This window comes from Dicentrarchus labrax, unplaced genomic scaffold (assembly GCF_905237075.1).
Source record: "Dicentrarchus labrax unplaced genomic scaffold, dlabrax2021, whole genome shotgun sequence".
Classification (NCBI taxonomy): Eukaryota; Metazoa; Chordata; class Actinopteri; family Moronidae; genus Dicentrarchus; species Dicentrarchus labrax.
The window spans coordinates 28,094,658-28,111,407 of record NW_026136702.1 but is presented as its reverse complement, the minus strand read 5'-3'; the positions used below and the strand labels follow the sequence as shown (position 1 = coordinate 28,111,407).

Genomic DNA, 16,750 nt, shown 5'->3' with positions numbered 1-16,750 from the left:
CTTCATTAATTAATAATTGATCACTGATCATTAGTCGTTAATGTTTATATTGATTTGTGTGTAATAATTCTGTTAAAATAAAACTGCTTCAGTGTTTGAAAGAGTTCAAATAGCACCTCCTGCTGGTCAATGGCTCTTATTGATATTTATTCCAATAATCATTGTAAACACTGATCAATCATTTAATCAGCTCTGATTTGAAAGTTTACACGTCATTGGTCGAGGCAGATGACCACCCATCTAGTGCTGGGGTCTGATTTTAATTGATCAGTTCAATCAATTACAGTATTAAGACGTGTTCATACGTTAATCAAATAACGTAATCAATATAATCAATGACCATCAGAATGTTCAATGCAGAGCTCCACTGATGTGGGGAAAAAAACATTAAAACAATAATAATAATCAATTCTGTCTTTATTAGGAAATATTATTGATCAACCATAATAGACACAGATAATCAATCAGTCCCGTCTTTTATTTTGAAAGTGTCCTACTTTCCTTTAAATCATGGACAGATACTGTTAGTAATCAATAACAGGATGTCAGGTTCTATAAACTGATCTGCAGCTGTGGAACACTTTCTACTAGTGAACGCTGCAGTAAACGTTACTTTCCACCGCAAATCAATAAACATAAATATCAGTTCATCAACAGACATATTGGTATTATATTAATTATTATTATAGTTTTTACAGTGTAACGGTCCAGGTGAGAATCTCCCAGCAGCCTTTGCAACCTGGTCAGAAAAGAGACAGTGAATCCTGTTGCTCTTTATCAGTTATCAATAAAAATATTGATCAGTGGGGCACAATGTGGCCCGGGGTTCGATCACCCCTTTCCTGTGTATCTTCACCTGTCCTTTCAAATTAAAGGCATAAAAAGCCCCAAAAATGTCATTATTGACTTGATTATTGACATATATTGATCAGTGATTGTCAGCAGCTTCCTCTGCCAGCTTCAGGATCGGCTGCAGCTGCTCCTCTAACGAGAGGGCGTCGGCCTCGTTACTGATGATCCAATCAAATTCAATCCCGCTGTCCAACCCGCACTCTGACTCTGCGTCATCCACACCTGAGACAGACAGGTAGAGAGACAGGTAGAGAGAGTACAGAGTACATGTAAGTACAGGAAGTGATTTTACCTGCGGTGAAGCTCCACCCCCTCTGTTGGCGAGTTGTTTCTGAACTTTGAACTCTGACACTTCGAGTCTGTCGAGGAAACTCCGACCAGAACCACTGCAGGTCAGACAGCCGGCGGGCGTCACTCACCACCTGACCAATCAGAGCAAAGCGTCACTCACTACCTGTATATATAAACTGATCCCATTCACTCTAATGGAGATCAATGAGCTCAGTAAACAGTTTCCTGATGAGTTTCTGGTCTCAGTCTCTAGTTTCAGTCTTCTTCCATACAGCATGATGTTCATTTAGTAACTGATGGTCCCATTTAGAGTAAAACAGACCATAAAGCAGGGTATGCTTTAGGGCGGGGCTACCTTGTGATTGACAGCTCATTCTCAGTGAGTCCGTCCAGCTCAACGCACCAAACTCAGATCAAACTGTCAGACAGTGCTGACCGCTGGCTCAGTTTTACTGTCATGGCGACGGCCAAAACCCCAAACTCGAGGCTTCAAATCGCTTCACCGATGGGCGACGTACCCAGACAGGTTGCTGTGCTCCTCTGGTTGCTAGGCGACAGAAGAATCCGGGATCCTGCCGCCGTCGAGTCTCTCCCCAACGAATCATATCAGCCCGATACTGCTCCTTATAAAGACCAGGACCCAGCAGCTGGTCTAGGTCCAGACCATGTTCCTGCAGTACCACAGGAAACAGTGACTCAGCAATAACATTATGAGTCAGCAGTAACAGTACGAGTCAGCAGTGACATTATGACTCAGCAGTAACAGTAAGAGTCAGCAGTAACAATACAACTCAACATTAACAATACGACTCAACAGTAACACTACGAGTCAGCAGTAACAGTACGAGTCAGCAGTAACAGTACGAGTCAGCAGTAACAGTACGACTCAACAGTAACAATAGGACTCAACAGTAACAGTACGACTCAGCAGTAACAGTATGACTCAACAGTAACAATAGGACTCAACAGTAACAGTACGAGTCAGCAGTAACAGTACGACTCAGCAGTAACACTACAACTCAACAGTAACAGTACGAGTCAGCAGTAACAGTACGACTCAGCAGTAACAGTACGACTCAGCAGTAACAGTACGACTCAACAGTAACAATAGGACTCAACAGTAACAGTACGACTCAACAGTAACAATAGGACTCAACAGTAACAGTACGAGTCAGCAGTAACAGTACGAGTCAGCAGTAACAGTACGACTCAACAGTAACAATAGGACTCAACAGTAACAGTACGACTCAGCAGTAAACGTATGACTCAACAGTAACAATAGGACTCAACAGTAACAGTACGACTCAGCAGTAACAGTACGACTCAACAGTAACAATAGGACTCAACAGTAACAGTACGAGACAGCAGTAACAGTACGAGTCAGCAGTAACAATAGGACTCAACAGTAACAGTACGACTCAGCAGTAACAGTACGACTCAGCAGTAACAGTACGAGACAGCAGTAACACTACAACTCAACAGTAACAGTACGACTCAGCAGTAATAGTACGACTCAACAGTAACAGTACGACTCAGCAGTAACAGTACGAGTCAGCAGTAACAGTACGACTCAGCAGTAACAGTACGACTCAGCAGTAACAGTACGACTCAGCAGTAACAGTACGACTCAACAGTAACAGTACGAGACAGCAGTAACAGTACGACTCAACAGTAACAGTACGAGACAGCAGTAACAGTACGAGTCAGCAGTAACACTACCACTCAACAGTAACACTACGACTCAACAGTAACAGTACGACTCAGCAGTAACAGTACGAGACAGCAGTAACAGTACGACTCAACAGTAACACTACGACTCAACAGTAACAGTACGAGACAGCAGTAACAGTACGACTCAACAGTAACAGTACGAGTCAGCAGTAACAGTACGAGTCAGCAGTAACAGTACGAGACAGCAGTAACAGTACGAGTCAGCAGTAACACTACTAGTCAGCAGTAACAGTACGACTCAGCAGTAACACTACGAGTCAGCAGTAACAGTACGAGTCAGCTGTAACAGTACGAGTCAGCGGTAACAGTACGAGTCAGCAGTAACAGTACGAGTCAGCGGTAACAGTACGAGACAGCGGTAACAGTACGAGTCAGCGGTAACAGTACGAGTCAGCGGTAACACTACGAGTCAGCGGTAACAGTACGAGTCAGCGGTAACACTACGAGTCAGCAGTAACAGTACGACTCAGCGGTAACAGTACGAGTCAGCGGTAACAGTACGAGTCAGCGGTAACAGTACGAGTCAGCGGTAACACTACGAGTCAGCGGTAACAGTACGAGTCAGCGGTAACACTACGAGTCAGCGGTAACAGTACGAGTCAGCGGTAACAGTACGAGTCAGCGGTAACAGTACGAGTCAGCGGTAACAGTACGACTCAGCGGTAACAGTACGAGTCAGCAGTAACACTACGACTCAACAGTAACACTACGACTCAGCAGTAACAATAGGACTCAGCAGTAACAGTACGACTCAGCAGTAACAGTACGAGACAGCAGTAACAGTACGACTCAGCAGTAACACTACGAGTCAGCAGTAACAGTACGAGACAGCAGTAACACTACGAGACAGCAGTAACACTACGAGTCAACAGTAACACTACGACTCAGCAGTAACAATAGGACTCAACAGTAACAGTACGACTCAGCAGTAACAGTACGAGACAGCAGTAACAGTACGACTCAGCAGTAACACTACGAGTCAGCAGTAACAGTACGAGACAGCAGTAACACTACGAGACAGCAGTAACACTACGAGTCAGCAGTAACACTACGAGTCAGCAGTAACACTACGAGTCAGCAGTAACAGTACGAGTCAGCAGTAACAGTACGAGTCAGCAGTAACACTACGAGTCAGCAGTAACACTACGAGTCAGCAGTAACACTACGAGTCAGCGGTAACATTATGACAGTCATAGTGTTACTGCGTTACGGTTCTTCCTCAGATCTGGGCCGTGTGTCAGCAGGTGTTATCTCACCTGAGCGTACTGATGTTTGAGAGGTCCCGACAGACGCAGCACGCAGCAAACATCAGAGCCCAAACTGCAGCAGAAGAAACAGGAGAGTTAGACACAGATATTACTAACTCACAGAGGAACTGTAAACTGGCTCAGAGGCAGAGCGGGGCGTCCACTGATCAAAAGGTTGTTGGTTTGATCCCCGGCTCCTCCTGCTGCATGTCCAAGTGTCCTTCAGCAAGATACTGAACTGAATGTGTTTGTAGTAAATATAATATCAAACTACATTTTCACATGATTTTAGATCATTATTAATATTTATCACAAACACACACAGGTTGTAGTTTTTCACATTCTAATATATTTATATTTATATATACCTATTATAATCATTAAACATATTAAATATAATTCACTTTAAATAACCAATAACCAATATTGTTTTCAAACTGATCAGAGTGACACAGGTACTGATATTAAACCAATAATCAATAATGATCTGGTTTCAGTTACCGGTTCTGGATCAGGTCCGTCACATAGTCTTTCCCGGACTTCCGCTTCCCGCTGAAGACCAGAACCAGTTTGGGCTCAGAGACTCGATCCTCCATCAGGTTCCACTAATCACTGATCGATACTGCTGCTGCTTCCTTTCCGCTCCGTGTTCCCACTGTCGGACCACACCGGACCGGAACCGTAACTGTCAGAGCAAACAGGAAGCACTTCAAAATAAAACTGTTACAGACTGACTTTAAACGCGCTGCAGGGTCCACCCGATCAACAATCGATACTACACTGATTGGATATCGATCATCTAATGGGGGAAATTTGTTTGTGGCGAAAAACTGAAAATAAACCGGAATGTTTTTATTCTCTTACACACGTTACGGTAACACGTGACATCGTCACATTCTGGACTGAACCACCGCGGTTCATTGGGGGGGCAGAAACACGTTATTATAATAGTAATAATAAACACTATATTATTAATAATATTTATTTTTATATATAATATAAACTATTAGTTTCCGGTTTTACTTCACATCAGTTTCATATTTGATTAATTTTACAACTGACATAAAGTGTTTATTAAACAGAGATAATAAAACTATTTAATGGAGGTTGTTAAACTATTTTAAAGTCCTCTTACTGGCTTTTTCTGGAGCTTTCAACCACCTCGAATGATCAGTGATTATTGATTATTAACATGTTTAATAATCAATAAGTTACTTTAGTTAACTTCTCGAGCTCAACATGCAATAAATGTAGTTAATAAAATCAAAAGAAGAGATACTTTCTGTTGTATTATAATATTTCTATTGATCTTTTTGTTATAAAATAAAATATCTCTCCCTCCTTCTCTCCACTTGGTATGATCTGGGTCAAAGGTCAGGAGCTCTGAAACAAGATGGCGGCCGCTATGATTTGGAGGAGAGCAGCTTTTTTCGGCTCAGAGAGAACTTCTGTCGGCAGGGTGAGAAACTTTAATAAAGTCATCAACAATCAATAATCAATGATCAATAGTCTGAAACAAACTCTGAGAAAAGTTCAACAAACAAAGAGCGGCTGTGGCTCAGAGGCAGAGCGGGTCGTTCGATCCCCGGCTCCTCCCGTCACATGACAAAGTGTCATTGAGCAAGAGACCGAACCCCGAAGTGTGTGAGTGGTCGGGAGACTAGAAAGTACTGGTTATTATTATTATTATATTATTATTATTATTATTTTATTATTATTATTATTATTATTATTATTATTATTGTTATATTATTATTATTATTATTATTGTTATATTATTATTATTATTATTATATTAGTTATTATTATTATTATTTTATTATTATTATTATTATTATTATATTAGTTATTATTATTATTATTATTATTTTTTATTATTATTATTATTATTATTATTGTTATATTATTATTATTATTATTATATTAGTTATTATTATTATTATTTTATTATTATTATTATTATTATTATTATTATATTAGTTATTATTATTATTATTATTATTATTATTATTATTATTATTATTATTATTATTATATTAGTTATTATTATTATATTATTATTATTATTATTGTTATATTATTATTATTATATTATTATTATTATTATTATTAGTGTTATATTATTATTATTATTATTATTATATTAGTTATTATTATTATTATTATTATTTATTATTATTATTATTATTATTATTATATTAGTTATTATTATTATTATTATTATTATTTTATTAGTTATTATTATTATTATTGTTATATTATTATTATTATATATTGTTATATTAGTTATTATTATTATTATTGTTATATTATTATTATTATTATTATTATTATATTAGTTATTATTATTATTGTTATATTATTATTATTATTATTATATTAGTTATTATTATTATTATTATTGTTTTATTATTATTATTATATTAGTTATTGTTATTGTTATATTATTATTGTTATATTTTTATTATTATTGTTGTATTATTATTATTATTATATTATTATTATTATTATATTATTATTATTATTATTGTTGTTATATTATTATTATTATTGTTATATTATATTATTATTATTATTATATTATTATTATTATTGTTATATTATTATTATTATTGTGGTATTATTATTATTATATTGGTTATTATTATTATTATATTAGTTATTATTATTATTAGCTAGTTATTATTATTATAGCTAGTTATTATTATTAATATTATTAGTTATTATTATTATTATTATTATATTATTATTAGTTATTATTATTATTATATTATTACTAGTTATTATTATTAATATTATTAGTTATTATTATTATTATTATATTATTATTAGTTATTATTATTATTATTATATTATTACTAGTTATTATTATTAATATTATTAGTTATTATTACAGGTTAATTTACCATTTACCATCAAATGGACCCTAACTGAGTTTGACCTTTCGCCCACCTGTGTGCGCGTGCTGCTGGAGGCACAAAGTTTTATTTGCTGAAAGTTTGTTTTTGTTTTCAGTTTTATTGAGAATAAACAAAATGTTTTTATATCACCTGAAAAAGAAAATAATTCTTGCTGCTTCCTGTTTGTGGCTCTTCTTCTTCTGCAGCTTTAATGCTGCTGAAACATCAAATAATAACGCTTTGTTTTCTTTTTTAAAATAATTTAATTTGAATATAAAAACAAATCACAAACAATCACACCTGAAGTCAAACAAACAAAAAAATACAATTTCAGTGAGAAACAAACAAACAAACAGAATTAGTCCCCTTCATAAGTAACAAAGTTATTATTGGATAATTTTACAAAATGATGCCATCTGATGTATTTTCAACCATTTTTCAAATGATGTATTTATCTTTCAGAAACCACAAAGGAATCCTGTTCTCTTGTTTTCTTCCAGTCCTGGTTCCACAGTGCAGCCGTTCTACCTCAGCAGTCTGGTTCTCCTCCTCCTCAGTCGGCGTTCTTCCCGCCGGCCGAAGGCGTGATGCTGCCGACAGGAAGTTTCAACAACAGAGTGGCATTCATCACAGGAGGGGGGACGGGACTGGGCCGAGCCATGACCACTGCCCTGTCACAGCTGGGAGCTCAATGTGTCATCGCCAGCAGGTCAGAGGTCACGTTACACTAACCCTGCCTGCTCATGTCAGAGGCCATCTGTCCTATAGAAGAACCCTGAAAGAACAAATAATGATGCTCTTTGCCGATGACACTCAGCTTTATGTTCACAGTGAGAGGAAAGCGTTAAATCAAAAACCATTTCCCCCTGGGATTATTAAAGTGTTTCTGATTCTGATATTTATTTATCATTTGTATATTTCTGTGTATTATTTATTATATTTAGGCAGGTCTACATGTGTCTACTGTTACTGACTTTGATTTTATGACCTTTTCTTTTTGATTTTTTTTTTCAGGAAGTTGGACGTCTTGCAGAAAACAGCCGAGGAGATCAGCAGCCAGACCGGAAACAAGGTGTCAAACTAGAACCAGAACCAGACTGAAACAGACTGACCTGGACACCTGTGTTGTATTCACTAAACAGGACTTCAGACGCCAGCACCACATCTGCAAAAGTTTAGATTTATAAGAATAAAGTTGCTCTTGTACAGAAACTGAACAGGTGTAAAACAGGTGATTATTGCCATACAAGGCTTACTTCCTGTTGCCAATAGAGGGTGCTGTGGCAGTGACTGAATTTTGGTGTATAGATGTGTTCAGTGCGGGACTTTTGTCAGACATGAAGTTGGGATGACGTTACATGAAGTTACAACAATGACCAAAACCCAATGACCAATGACATTGAGCTTTACTGAGTATAAACTGGACATTGGACGTGCCAATGTATTAATCATATAAATAACCTCAAAGTGAATCACAATCAGCCCACTGGAAGCTGATTTAAACCTCCATTTTGTGAATTTTCAGAAATGGATTCAGCATCCTCAATATCCCCCAAAACCACTCCTATATTGTCCAAATCAGCCAATCAGCTGCTGAAATATTGTCCATTTAGCTGATTATTAATGCTAATTATGCAAATTGCTAGTTTTATGAGTTTGGCATGTTAAGGCTGCCAAAAATGTGATTTACTGGGTAGAAAAATCATTTCAGTAGGACCTCAGCGTGGTGGCTGCTTGGATCCTAATTAATATTCATGAAAAATGTAATTCTCATAAATTAACACAAATCCCTGGTCTGACATGGTCCTCTCTCTGTCCTCAGGTCCATGTGGTCCAGTGTGATGTCAGAGACCCTCAGGCTGTCTCTCACTGTGTGGACCAGGTGGAAACACTGACCGGACTTCCTGATGTAACTCACACACACACACACACACACACACACACACACACACACACACATCTTTATTGTGATAGTCAACTGTGATGTCAGAGACAAAATTAAACTATTCATGATGGCATCACACTGCTTGTGTGTCCCGATTGGTCCAGGTGATAATCAACAACGCGGCGGGAAACTTTGTCTGTCCATCGGAGCGTCTGTCTCCAAACGGCTGGAAAAGTATAACTGACATCGTCCTGAACGGGACCGCCTTCATCACCCTGGAGCTGGGCAAGAGACTGATCCAGAGGCAGAAAGGTCAGAGGTCACAGAGAGTCCAGTCCAGTCCCCTCCAGTTCAGTTATCTTTATGATCCCAAATGGGAAACTTGATTTGCAGTCAGGGGCACAAACAAGGAAAACAAAAAACAACACAAACACAAAAATGGTTCCTTCACATATAAGATACAGTAAACAGTAATAAACAACATATAAGATACAGTAAACAGTAATAAACAGCATATAAGACACAGTAAACGGTAATAAACAACATATAAGATACAATAAACAGTAATAAACATATAAGATACAGTAAACAGTAAAAAACAACATATAAGATACAGTAAACAGTAATAAACAACATAAGATACAGTAATAAACATATAAGATACAGTAAACAGTAATAAACAACATATAAAAACAGTAATAGTAAATAGTGAAAAGTAAAGAGTAATAGTAAATAGTAAACAGTAATAATGAACAGTAACAGTAAACGGTAAACAGTAATAGTGAACAGTAATAGTAAATAGTGAACAGTAAACAGTAACAGTGAACAGTAACAGCAACATTAAACAGTAAAAGTAACAGTAAACAGTAAATAGTAAACAGTAACAGTAAATAGTAAACAGTAACAGTAACAGTGAACAATAAATAGTCAACAGTAAAAGTAAATAGTAAACAGTAATAGTAAACAGTAACAGTAAACAGTAAAAGTAAATAGTAAACAGTACTAGTAAACAGTAACAGTAACAGTGAACAATAAATAGTCAACAGTAAAAGTAAATAGTAAACAGTAATAGTAAACAGTAACAGTAAACAGTAAAAGTAAATAGTAAACAGTACTAGTAAACAGTAACAGTAATAGTAAACAGTAATAGTGAACAGTAACAGTAAACAGTAACAGTGACAGTAAACGGTAACAGTAATAGTGAACAGTAACAGTATACAGTAACAGTGAGCAGTAACAGTAAACAGAAACAGTAACAGTAAACAGTAAACAGTAAACAGTAACAGTAAACAGTAACAGTGAGCAGTAACAGTAAACAGAAACAGTAACAGTATACAGTAACAGTGAGCAGTAACAGTAAACAGAAACAGTAACAGTAACAGTAAACAGTAACAGTAAACAGAAACAGTAAACAGAAACAGTAACAGTATACAGTAACAGTAAACAGAAACAGTAACAGTAAACAGAAACAGTAACAGTAAACAGTAACAGTAAACAGAAACAGTAACAGTAAACAGAAACAGTAAAGTAAACAGTAAACAGTAACAGTAAACAGAAACAGTAACAGTAAACGGTAACAGTAAACAGTAACAGTAAACAGAAACAGTAACAGTAAACGGTAACAGTAAACAGTAACAGTAAACAGTAACAGTAAATAGTAAACAGTAACAGTGAACAGTAACAGTGAACAGTAAATAGTCAACAGTAAAAGTAAACAGTAAACAGTAATAGTGAACAGTAAAAGTAAATAGTAAACAGTAACAGTTAACAGTAAATAGTAAACAGGAAACAGGAAACAGTAAAATGAAATAGTAAACAGTAACAGTGAACAGTAAATAGTCAACAGTAAAAGTAAACAGTAAACAGTACTAGTAAACAGTAACAGTAAACAGTAACAGTAATAGTGAATAGTAAACAGTAACAGTAAACAGTAAGGAGTAAGGAGCTTGGTAACTGAAGGCTCTGGCTCCTGTTCTACTTTTAGAGACTATAGGAACCACAAGTAGCCCAGCATTCAGAGAACGTAGTGTTCTAGAGGGGTAATAGGGTACTATGAGCTCTTTAAGATATGAAGGGGCCTGACCATGAAGAGCTTTATAGGTGAGGAGGAGGATTTTAAATTCTATTCTACATTTTACAGGGAGCCAATGCAGAGAAGCTAGTACAGGAGAGATGTGATCTCTTTTTCTAGTTCCTGTCAGTACTCGTGCTGCAGCGTTCTGAATTAATTGGAGCGTTTTAATGGACTTATTGGGGCAACCTGATAATAAAGAGTTGCAGTAATCCAGCCTTGAAGTAACAAATGCATGGATTAGTTTTTCTGCATCTGTCTGTGATAGGATGTGTCTAATTTATGTAATATTACGTAAATGAAAGAAGGCAGTCCTAGAGGTCTGCTTTATGTGGTAGTTAAATGACAAATCCTGATCAAAGATAACTTGACTAACTGTAGTATTTATTGAAGATTCATCGTTAACATGTACAAACTGCGAACGATCTGACAAATATGACTTAAACCAGCTTAGTGCGGTTCCTTTAATGCCAATTTGATGCTCAAGTCTCTGTAAAAGAATATTATGGTCAATGGTGTCAAATGCAGCACTAAGATCTAATAATACAAGTACAGAGACAAGTCCATTGTCAGAAGCAGTCAGAAGGTCATTATTAACTTTAACCAGAGCTGTCTCTGTGCTGTGATGAACTCTAAATCCTGACTGAAAATCCTCAAATAAACTATTGTTATGTAGAAAGTCACACAACTCTTTGGCGACTACTTTCTCCAGAATCTTAGAGAGGAACGGGAGGTTAGAAATCGGTCTATAGTTGGCTAAAACCCCTGGGTCAAGAGTGGACTTTTTAAGAAGGGGTTTAATTACAGCTACTTTAAAGGACTGTGGTAAATATCCTGATAATAAAGAAAGATTAATCATATCCAGTAAAGAAGTGCCAATTAAGGGAACAACTTCTTTAAGCAGCCTAGTTGGGATCGGGTCTAATAGACAGGTTGATGGCTTCGATGAAGAAATGATTGAAGTTAACTGATGAAGATCGATAGCAGAAAAACAGTCTAAATATATATCTAAGTTTACATTAGTAAAAGTCCCTGAACTTGGAGAGCCACTGATAACCGTTGATGGCAGTTGGTGATTAATTTTTTCTCTGATAGTAATAATTTTATTATAGAAGAAGCTCATGAAGTCATTGCTACTTAAGTTTATGGGGATATGTGGCTCAATAGAGCTGTGACTCTCTGTCAGCCTGGCTACAGTGCTGAAGAGGAACCTAGGGTTGTTCTTATTTCATTCTATTAGTGCTGAGTAATAGGCTCCTCTGGCATTACGGAGGGCCTTTCTATAAATTTTAAGATTATCTTGCCAATTTGAGCGATATTCTGATAATTTGGAAGAGCGCCATTTCCTTTCAGATTTTCTAGCTATTTGCTTTAACTGGCGGGTTTGGTGGTTATACCAAGGTGCTAGTCTCCTATGTTTTAATAATTTCCTTTTTATAGGAGCGATAGAGTCTAATGTTGATCGTAGTGAGCCTGTAGCACTATCGACAAGATTATCAATTTCAGAGGGACTAAAGTCGTTATAGGACTCTGTTAAATTCAGACATGGCATTGAATTAAACACTGAAGGAATCTCCTCCTTAAATTTAGCTACAGCACCGTCAGATAGACATCTGCTGTAGGAAGTTTTGCCTAATGGCTTATAATCTAATAGTATGAATTCAAAAGTTATTAAATAATGGTCAGATAGGAAAGGATTATGTGGGAAGACTATTAAATGTTCAATATCAATGCCATATGATAGAACAAGGTCAAGAGTGTGATTAAAACAATGAGTTGGTTTATTTACACTCTGACAGAAGCCAATTGAGTCTATCAATGATATAAATGCGTTACTAAGGCTGTCATTGTTAACATCCACATGAATATTAAAATCACCTACAATAATTACTTTATCTGATTTAAGGACTAAACTTGATAAAAACTCTGAGAATTCAGATATAAAATCAGAGTACGGTCCAGGAGCGCGGTACACTATAACAAATAGAACTGGCTGCAGTGTTTTCCAGTTTGGGTGAGAAAGACTAAGAACAAGGCTTTCAAATGAATTATAATTTAGTTTAGGTTTAGGGTCCATTAAAACGCTCGAATCATATATGGATGCCACTGAATGAATGTGAGTATTAATATGACTGGGGGGGGGTGGATTCATTTAGGCTAACATACTCCTCGTGGGACAACCAGGTCTCAGTAAGACAAAGTAAATCAATATCATAATCTGATATTAATTAATTTACTAAAACAGCTTTAGAGGACAGAGACCTGATATTTAACAGCCCACATTTCATTCTCTTATTTTGTGCTACTGAGGAGTTGGTTTTAATTTTTATTAGGTTTTTATGTTGAACTCCTCTTGTTTTTATTTCTTTAAATAATTTAGGTGGTCGGGGGACAGACACAGTCTCTATGGGGTTTTGGGTGGGTGACTGTTCTAAAGAAAGAGCAGAGAAGTGTGTAAGACAGCAGCTCTGCTTCCTGGTCCTAACTCTGGACTGTCAGGTTTTAGAGATAAACTTCGCCATATTTCTAGATAAGAGAGCCGCTCCATCCAAAGTGGGATGGATGCCGTCTCTCCTAATCAGACCAGGTTTTCCCCAAAAAGGCTTCCAGTTATCAATGAAGCCCACATCGTTTGCTGGACACCACCTCGACAGCCAGCGGTGGAATGACGACATGTGGCTACAATGTCATCACTGGTCACATTGGGGAGGGGTCCAGAGAAAACTACAGAGTCCGACATTGTCTTAGCATAATTACACACCGACTCCACATTTATCTTAGTGACCTCCGATTGGCGTAAACGGCCAACTTACCGCCGACGTGGATAACAATCTTACTGTATTTACGTTTACCTTTAGCCAGCAGTTTTAAATATGATTCAATGTCGCCCGCTCTGGCCCCAGGGACACATTTAACTATGGCCGCTGGCTTCGCTAACTTCACGTTTCTGACTATGGAGCTGCCAATAACCAGAGTTGGTTCCTCAGTGGGTGTATCGCTGAGTGGGGAAAATGTATTAGAAACATGAATGGGTTGGTGGTGACCTGTGGGCTTCGCCGTTTTAGTCTTCCTTCGCTCAGTCACCCAGCCTCCCTGTCTTCCCGGCTGCTCGGGAACTACCGGGGGATCTACATATCTAACAGAAGCTACCTTCGGTCACGTGACCAATCAATGACCATCTCTTTGGTCTTTGTTAATTGGTGTGATGAGGCCTTTCTTAAATTAAACTCTCCCAGCCGTCCAGGCTCAGATTCATCTTTATGGAGCAGACTGATGGTAACAGGGTTTTAGGATGTGCCTGTCCCCATGCTGGTAAGGACAATGTAAAGGGGACACGGACACAGCCCTGAAGAGAGCCAGTAGAAGAGGAGCGCTTACTCTCCCCCTCTGAGACCTGCAGCATAAAGTCTACAATCCAGACCACCAAGGTTTCAGCCAGATTAAAATCAAAAAGCAGTTCCTCAGCTCAAACATGTGGCTGAAAAGGGTTGAATTCAGATGAGTTAAAAATAAAAGTCACTAAGAGACAGAGAGGTCCGAGGTCAGATGTTGATATTAAAGGAGGTGTCAGACAATGAGGTAAACGTATGTACCGAACAGTCACCTATTAAGATCAATAATGGTGATTGGGTGTCTTGCTCACCCGTGTCCTGCTTATTGTTTATTATTTACTGTTGTGGTTGTTGTTATTTAGGTGCATCTTTCCTGGCCATCACCACCATCTATGCTGAGTCTGGTTCTGGTTTCGTGGTCCCGAGTGCGTCGGCGAAGGCTGGAGTCGAGGCTCTCTACAAGTCAGTCTGACCTTTGACCTTTCAGCAGTACACTGACCTCGGATCAGCCGGTTGTGTGGTTCCATTGGTAACACTGTTGTTGTTGTTGTTGTGTGTCAGATCTCTGGCTGCAGAGTGGGGGCGCTACGGCCACAGGTTCAACATAATCCAACCTGGACCAATCAAAACCAAGGTACGGCCCATCTGACCGCAGCAAGTTTGTTTGTTTGTTTTTAGTTTACAATTTACAGTTTGTTCAGTTGTTTACCTGTTGTCTGTCTGTTGCTTGTTGTTTTTAGGGGGCGTTCAGCCGCCTGGACCCAACCGGATCCTTTGAGAAGGCGATGATCGGTCGGATCCCGACAGGTCGACTCGGAAGACCAGAAGAAATCGCAAACCTGGCGGCATACATGAGCAGCAACTACGCTACCTGGATGTCTGGAGCTGTGAGTTCGCTGATCTGAGGTCAGACTGATCTGAGGTCAAAGGTCAGATTTTAATAACTGTTTGTTTCCAGGTGATCCGGTTGGATGGAGGAGAATATGTGTCGATGGCCGGAGAGTTTAACGAGCTGCGGAGGGTAAATTAAACTGTGTCACACTAAAATCTGTCCCTCAGAAACATGAGTCATCATTATTAATAAGCAATAGGATGATGGAATGTCTGTTGGTGTCTCAGGTGACTCCAGATCAGTGGAACATGATGGAGCAGATGATCAGAAGCACTAAAGGATCCTAAAAGCATTCCTCATTGGACCACAACAGCCAATCAGAGTTCAGGTGGACCCACCCACCTGTTGATGTGATGATGATGAGAGAATGCGACTGACGATTGATCGGTGACTATTGATACAGAGCTTCACTGTTAGGATATAGTCATGTGACTGACTGAACATGCTCAGTGTGAGCACAGTCTGAATCCGCAGACTGAATGTTGATACAAGGTTTCTGTTTCTGTTTACGTCCAGTCTGGTTGTTGTTGTTGTCATTAAAACGAAAAGTTCTGAGGCATCTTCTTCTTCTGGTGTTTTTGTCAGTTTCTAAACAGCTTCAGGTGCATCAGAACAAACTCTGACATAGTCCAGAAAACTATCTATACTAATCTATTAAGGTTTCCAGCTGGTATCAACCTGCGTCTGTGGACAGTCTTAAATACAGTGTAAACCACCAAAGAGAATCACTGTGATCTGATCGCCCAGACTCAGATTAATACAGCTGTAAACAGCCTCTTTGATCTGATTTGGATTTGGTCTGAGACTTGAAGTGAAATAAGGTTAAAAACAAACTTCAGGGCGCCTAGTTAGCTCAGTCAGCGACCCATGTACGGAGTTGCTGCAGCAGCCCAGGGTTTGAATGCGACCTGAGGCCCTTTGCTGCATGTCATCCCCTCTCTCTCTGCCCCCCTTTCCTGTCTCTTTTCAGCTGACACTATCGAATAAAGGCAATAAAAGGCCCAAAAAAAAAAATTCAGACTGAGTTTCTTCAACAGAGCTGATGACGATGTCGACTAAAGAGAGACAATAAAGCAGATTTCTGTTTGTTAAAGCTAATGTTAATATTACAGACATTCCCACTAATTGATCCTCAGTCAGCTGACGTTAACACAGCGACAGGATCATCAAGAGGAGGTGTGGCCTGTTGGCACACTATGTAAGGTGTGTGTAAGTAGAGTCTAATGAACCAGGACACCCCTGGATTGTCTCTGAGCATTTTATTCTCCAACTAGCTGTAACAGCGACAGTTTTCTGTTATTGTGGAGAAAGAAATCTTTTTGGTGCGTTGCCTGGACGGACTCACTGAGAATGAGCTGTCAATCACAAGGTAGCCCCACCCTAAAGCATACCCTGCTTTATGGTCTATTTTACTCTAAATGGGACCATCAGTTACTAAATGAACATCATGCTGTATGGAAGAAGACTGAAACTAGAGACTGAGACCAGAAACTCATCAGGAAACTTAATAAATCAACTTATCCATAAGATGGTAAATTGACTATATTTG

At 38.2% G+C, this 16,750-nt stretch overlaps 2 protein-coding genes and 1 long non-coding RNA gene across 4 annotated transcripts; 2 read left to right on the top strand and 1 right to left on the bottom strand.

The window, feature by feature from the left end:
- Nucleotides 1-399: 399 nt before the first annotated feature.
- pmvk (phosphomevalonate kinase) lies at nt 400-4,791 on the bottom strand. The gene is made up of 5 exons (XM_051416006.1): nt 4,623-4,791; nt 4,131-4,194; nt 1,662-1,814; nt 1,145-1,274; nt 400-1,074 (listed from the first exon to the last, which is right to left on the bottom strand). Exons 1-5 carry the CDS (start codon nt 4,715-4,717, stop codon nt 929-931), a joined length of 588 nt encoding a protein of 195 aa, XP_051271966.1. The 5' UTR covers nt 4,718-4,791; the 3' UTR covers nt 400-928.
- Nucleotides 4,792-5,481: 690 nt separating this feature from the next.
- decr1 (2,4-dienoyl CoA reductase 1, mitochondrial) lies at nt 5,482-15,760 on the top strand. The gene is made up of 10 exons (XM_051415946.1): nt 5,482-5,580; nt 7,522-7,730; nt 8,036-8,093; nt 8,844-8,930; nt 9,071-9,218; nt 14,672-14,771; nt 14,871-14,943; nt 15,050-15,196; nt 15,268-15,330; nt 15,429-15,760. Exons 1-10 carry the CDS (start codon nt 5,515-5,517, stop codon nt 15,486-15,488), a joined length of 1,011 nt encoding a protein of 336 aa, XP_051271906.1. The 5' UTR covers nt 5,482-5,514; the 3' UTR covers nt 15,489-15,760.
- Nucleotides 9,225-14,665, top strand: LOC127372500 (uncharacterized). Of its 2 annotated transcripts, none has more exons than XR_007886681.1 (3): nt 9,225-10,171; nt 10,302-10,390; nt 10,442-14,665. It is a non-coding gene; the product is annotated as an uncharacterized LOC127372500 (long non-coding RNA). The 2 variants fall into 2 exon arrangements; XR_007886680.1 differs by having other exon boundaries at nt 9,225-10,198.
- Nucleotides 15,761-16,750: the final 990 nt, after the last annotated feature.

What these genes read in the sequence shown, in the direction of transcription:
- decr1 (XM_051415946.1), top strand. Translation starts at nt 5,515, where the DNA reads ATGGCGGCCGCTATGATTTGGAGGAGAGCAGCTTTTTTCGGCTCAGAG. An exon ending in GGAGTCGAGGCTCTCTACAA is followed by an intron (nt 14,772 to 14,870) that starts GTCAGTCTGACC and finishes GTTGTGTGTCAG; the next exon opens with ATCTCTGGCTGCAGAGTGGG. An exon ending in CTGGACCAATCAAAACCAAG is followed by an intron (nt 14,944 to 15,049) that starts GTACGGCCCATC and finishes TGTTGTTTTTAG; the next exon opens with GGGGCGTTCAGCCGCCTGGA.
- pmvk (XM_051416006.1), bottom strand. Translation starts at nt 4,717, where the DNA reads ATGGAGGATCGAGTCTCTGAGCCCAAACTGGTTCTGGTCTTCAGCGGG. An exon ending in ACGGACCTGATCCAGAACCG is followed by an intron (nt 4,195 to 4,622) that starts GTAACTGAAACC and finishes CTTCTGCTGCAG; the next exon opens with TTTGGGCTCTGATGTTTGCT. An exon ending in TCAAACATCAGTACGCTCAG is followed by an intron (nt 1,815 to 4,130) that starts GTGAGATAACAC and finishes GTGGTACTGCAG; the next exon opens with GAACATGGTCTGGACCTAGA.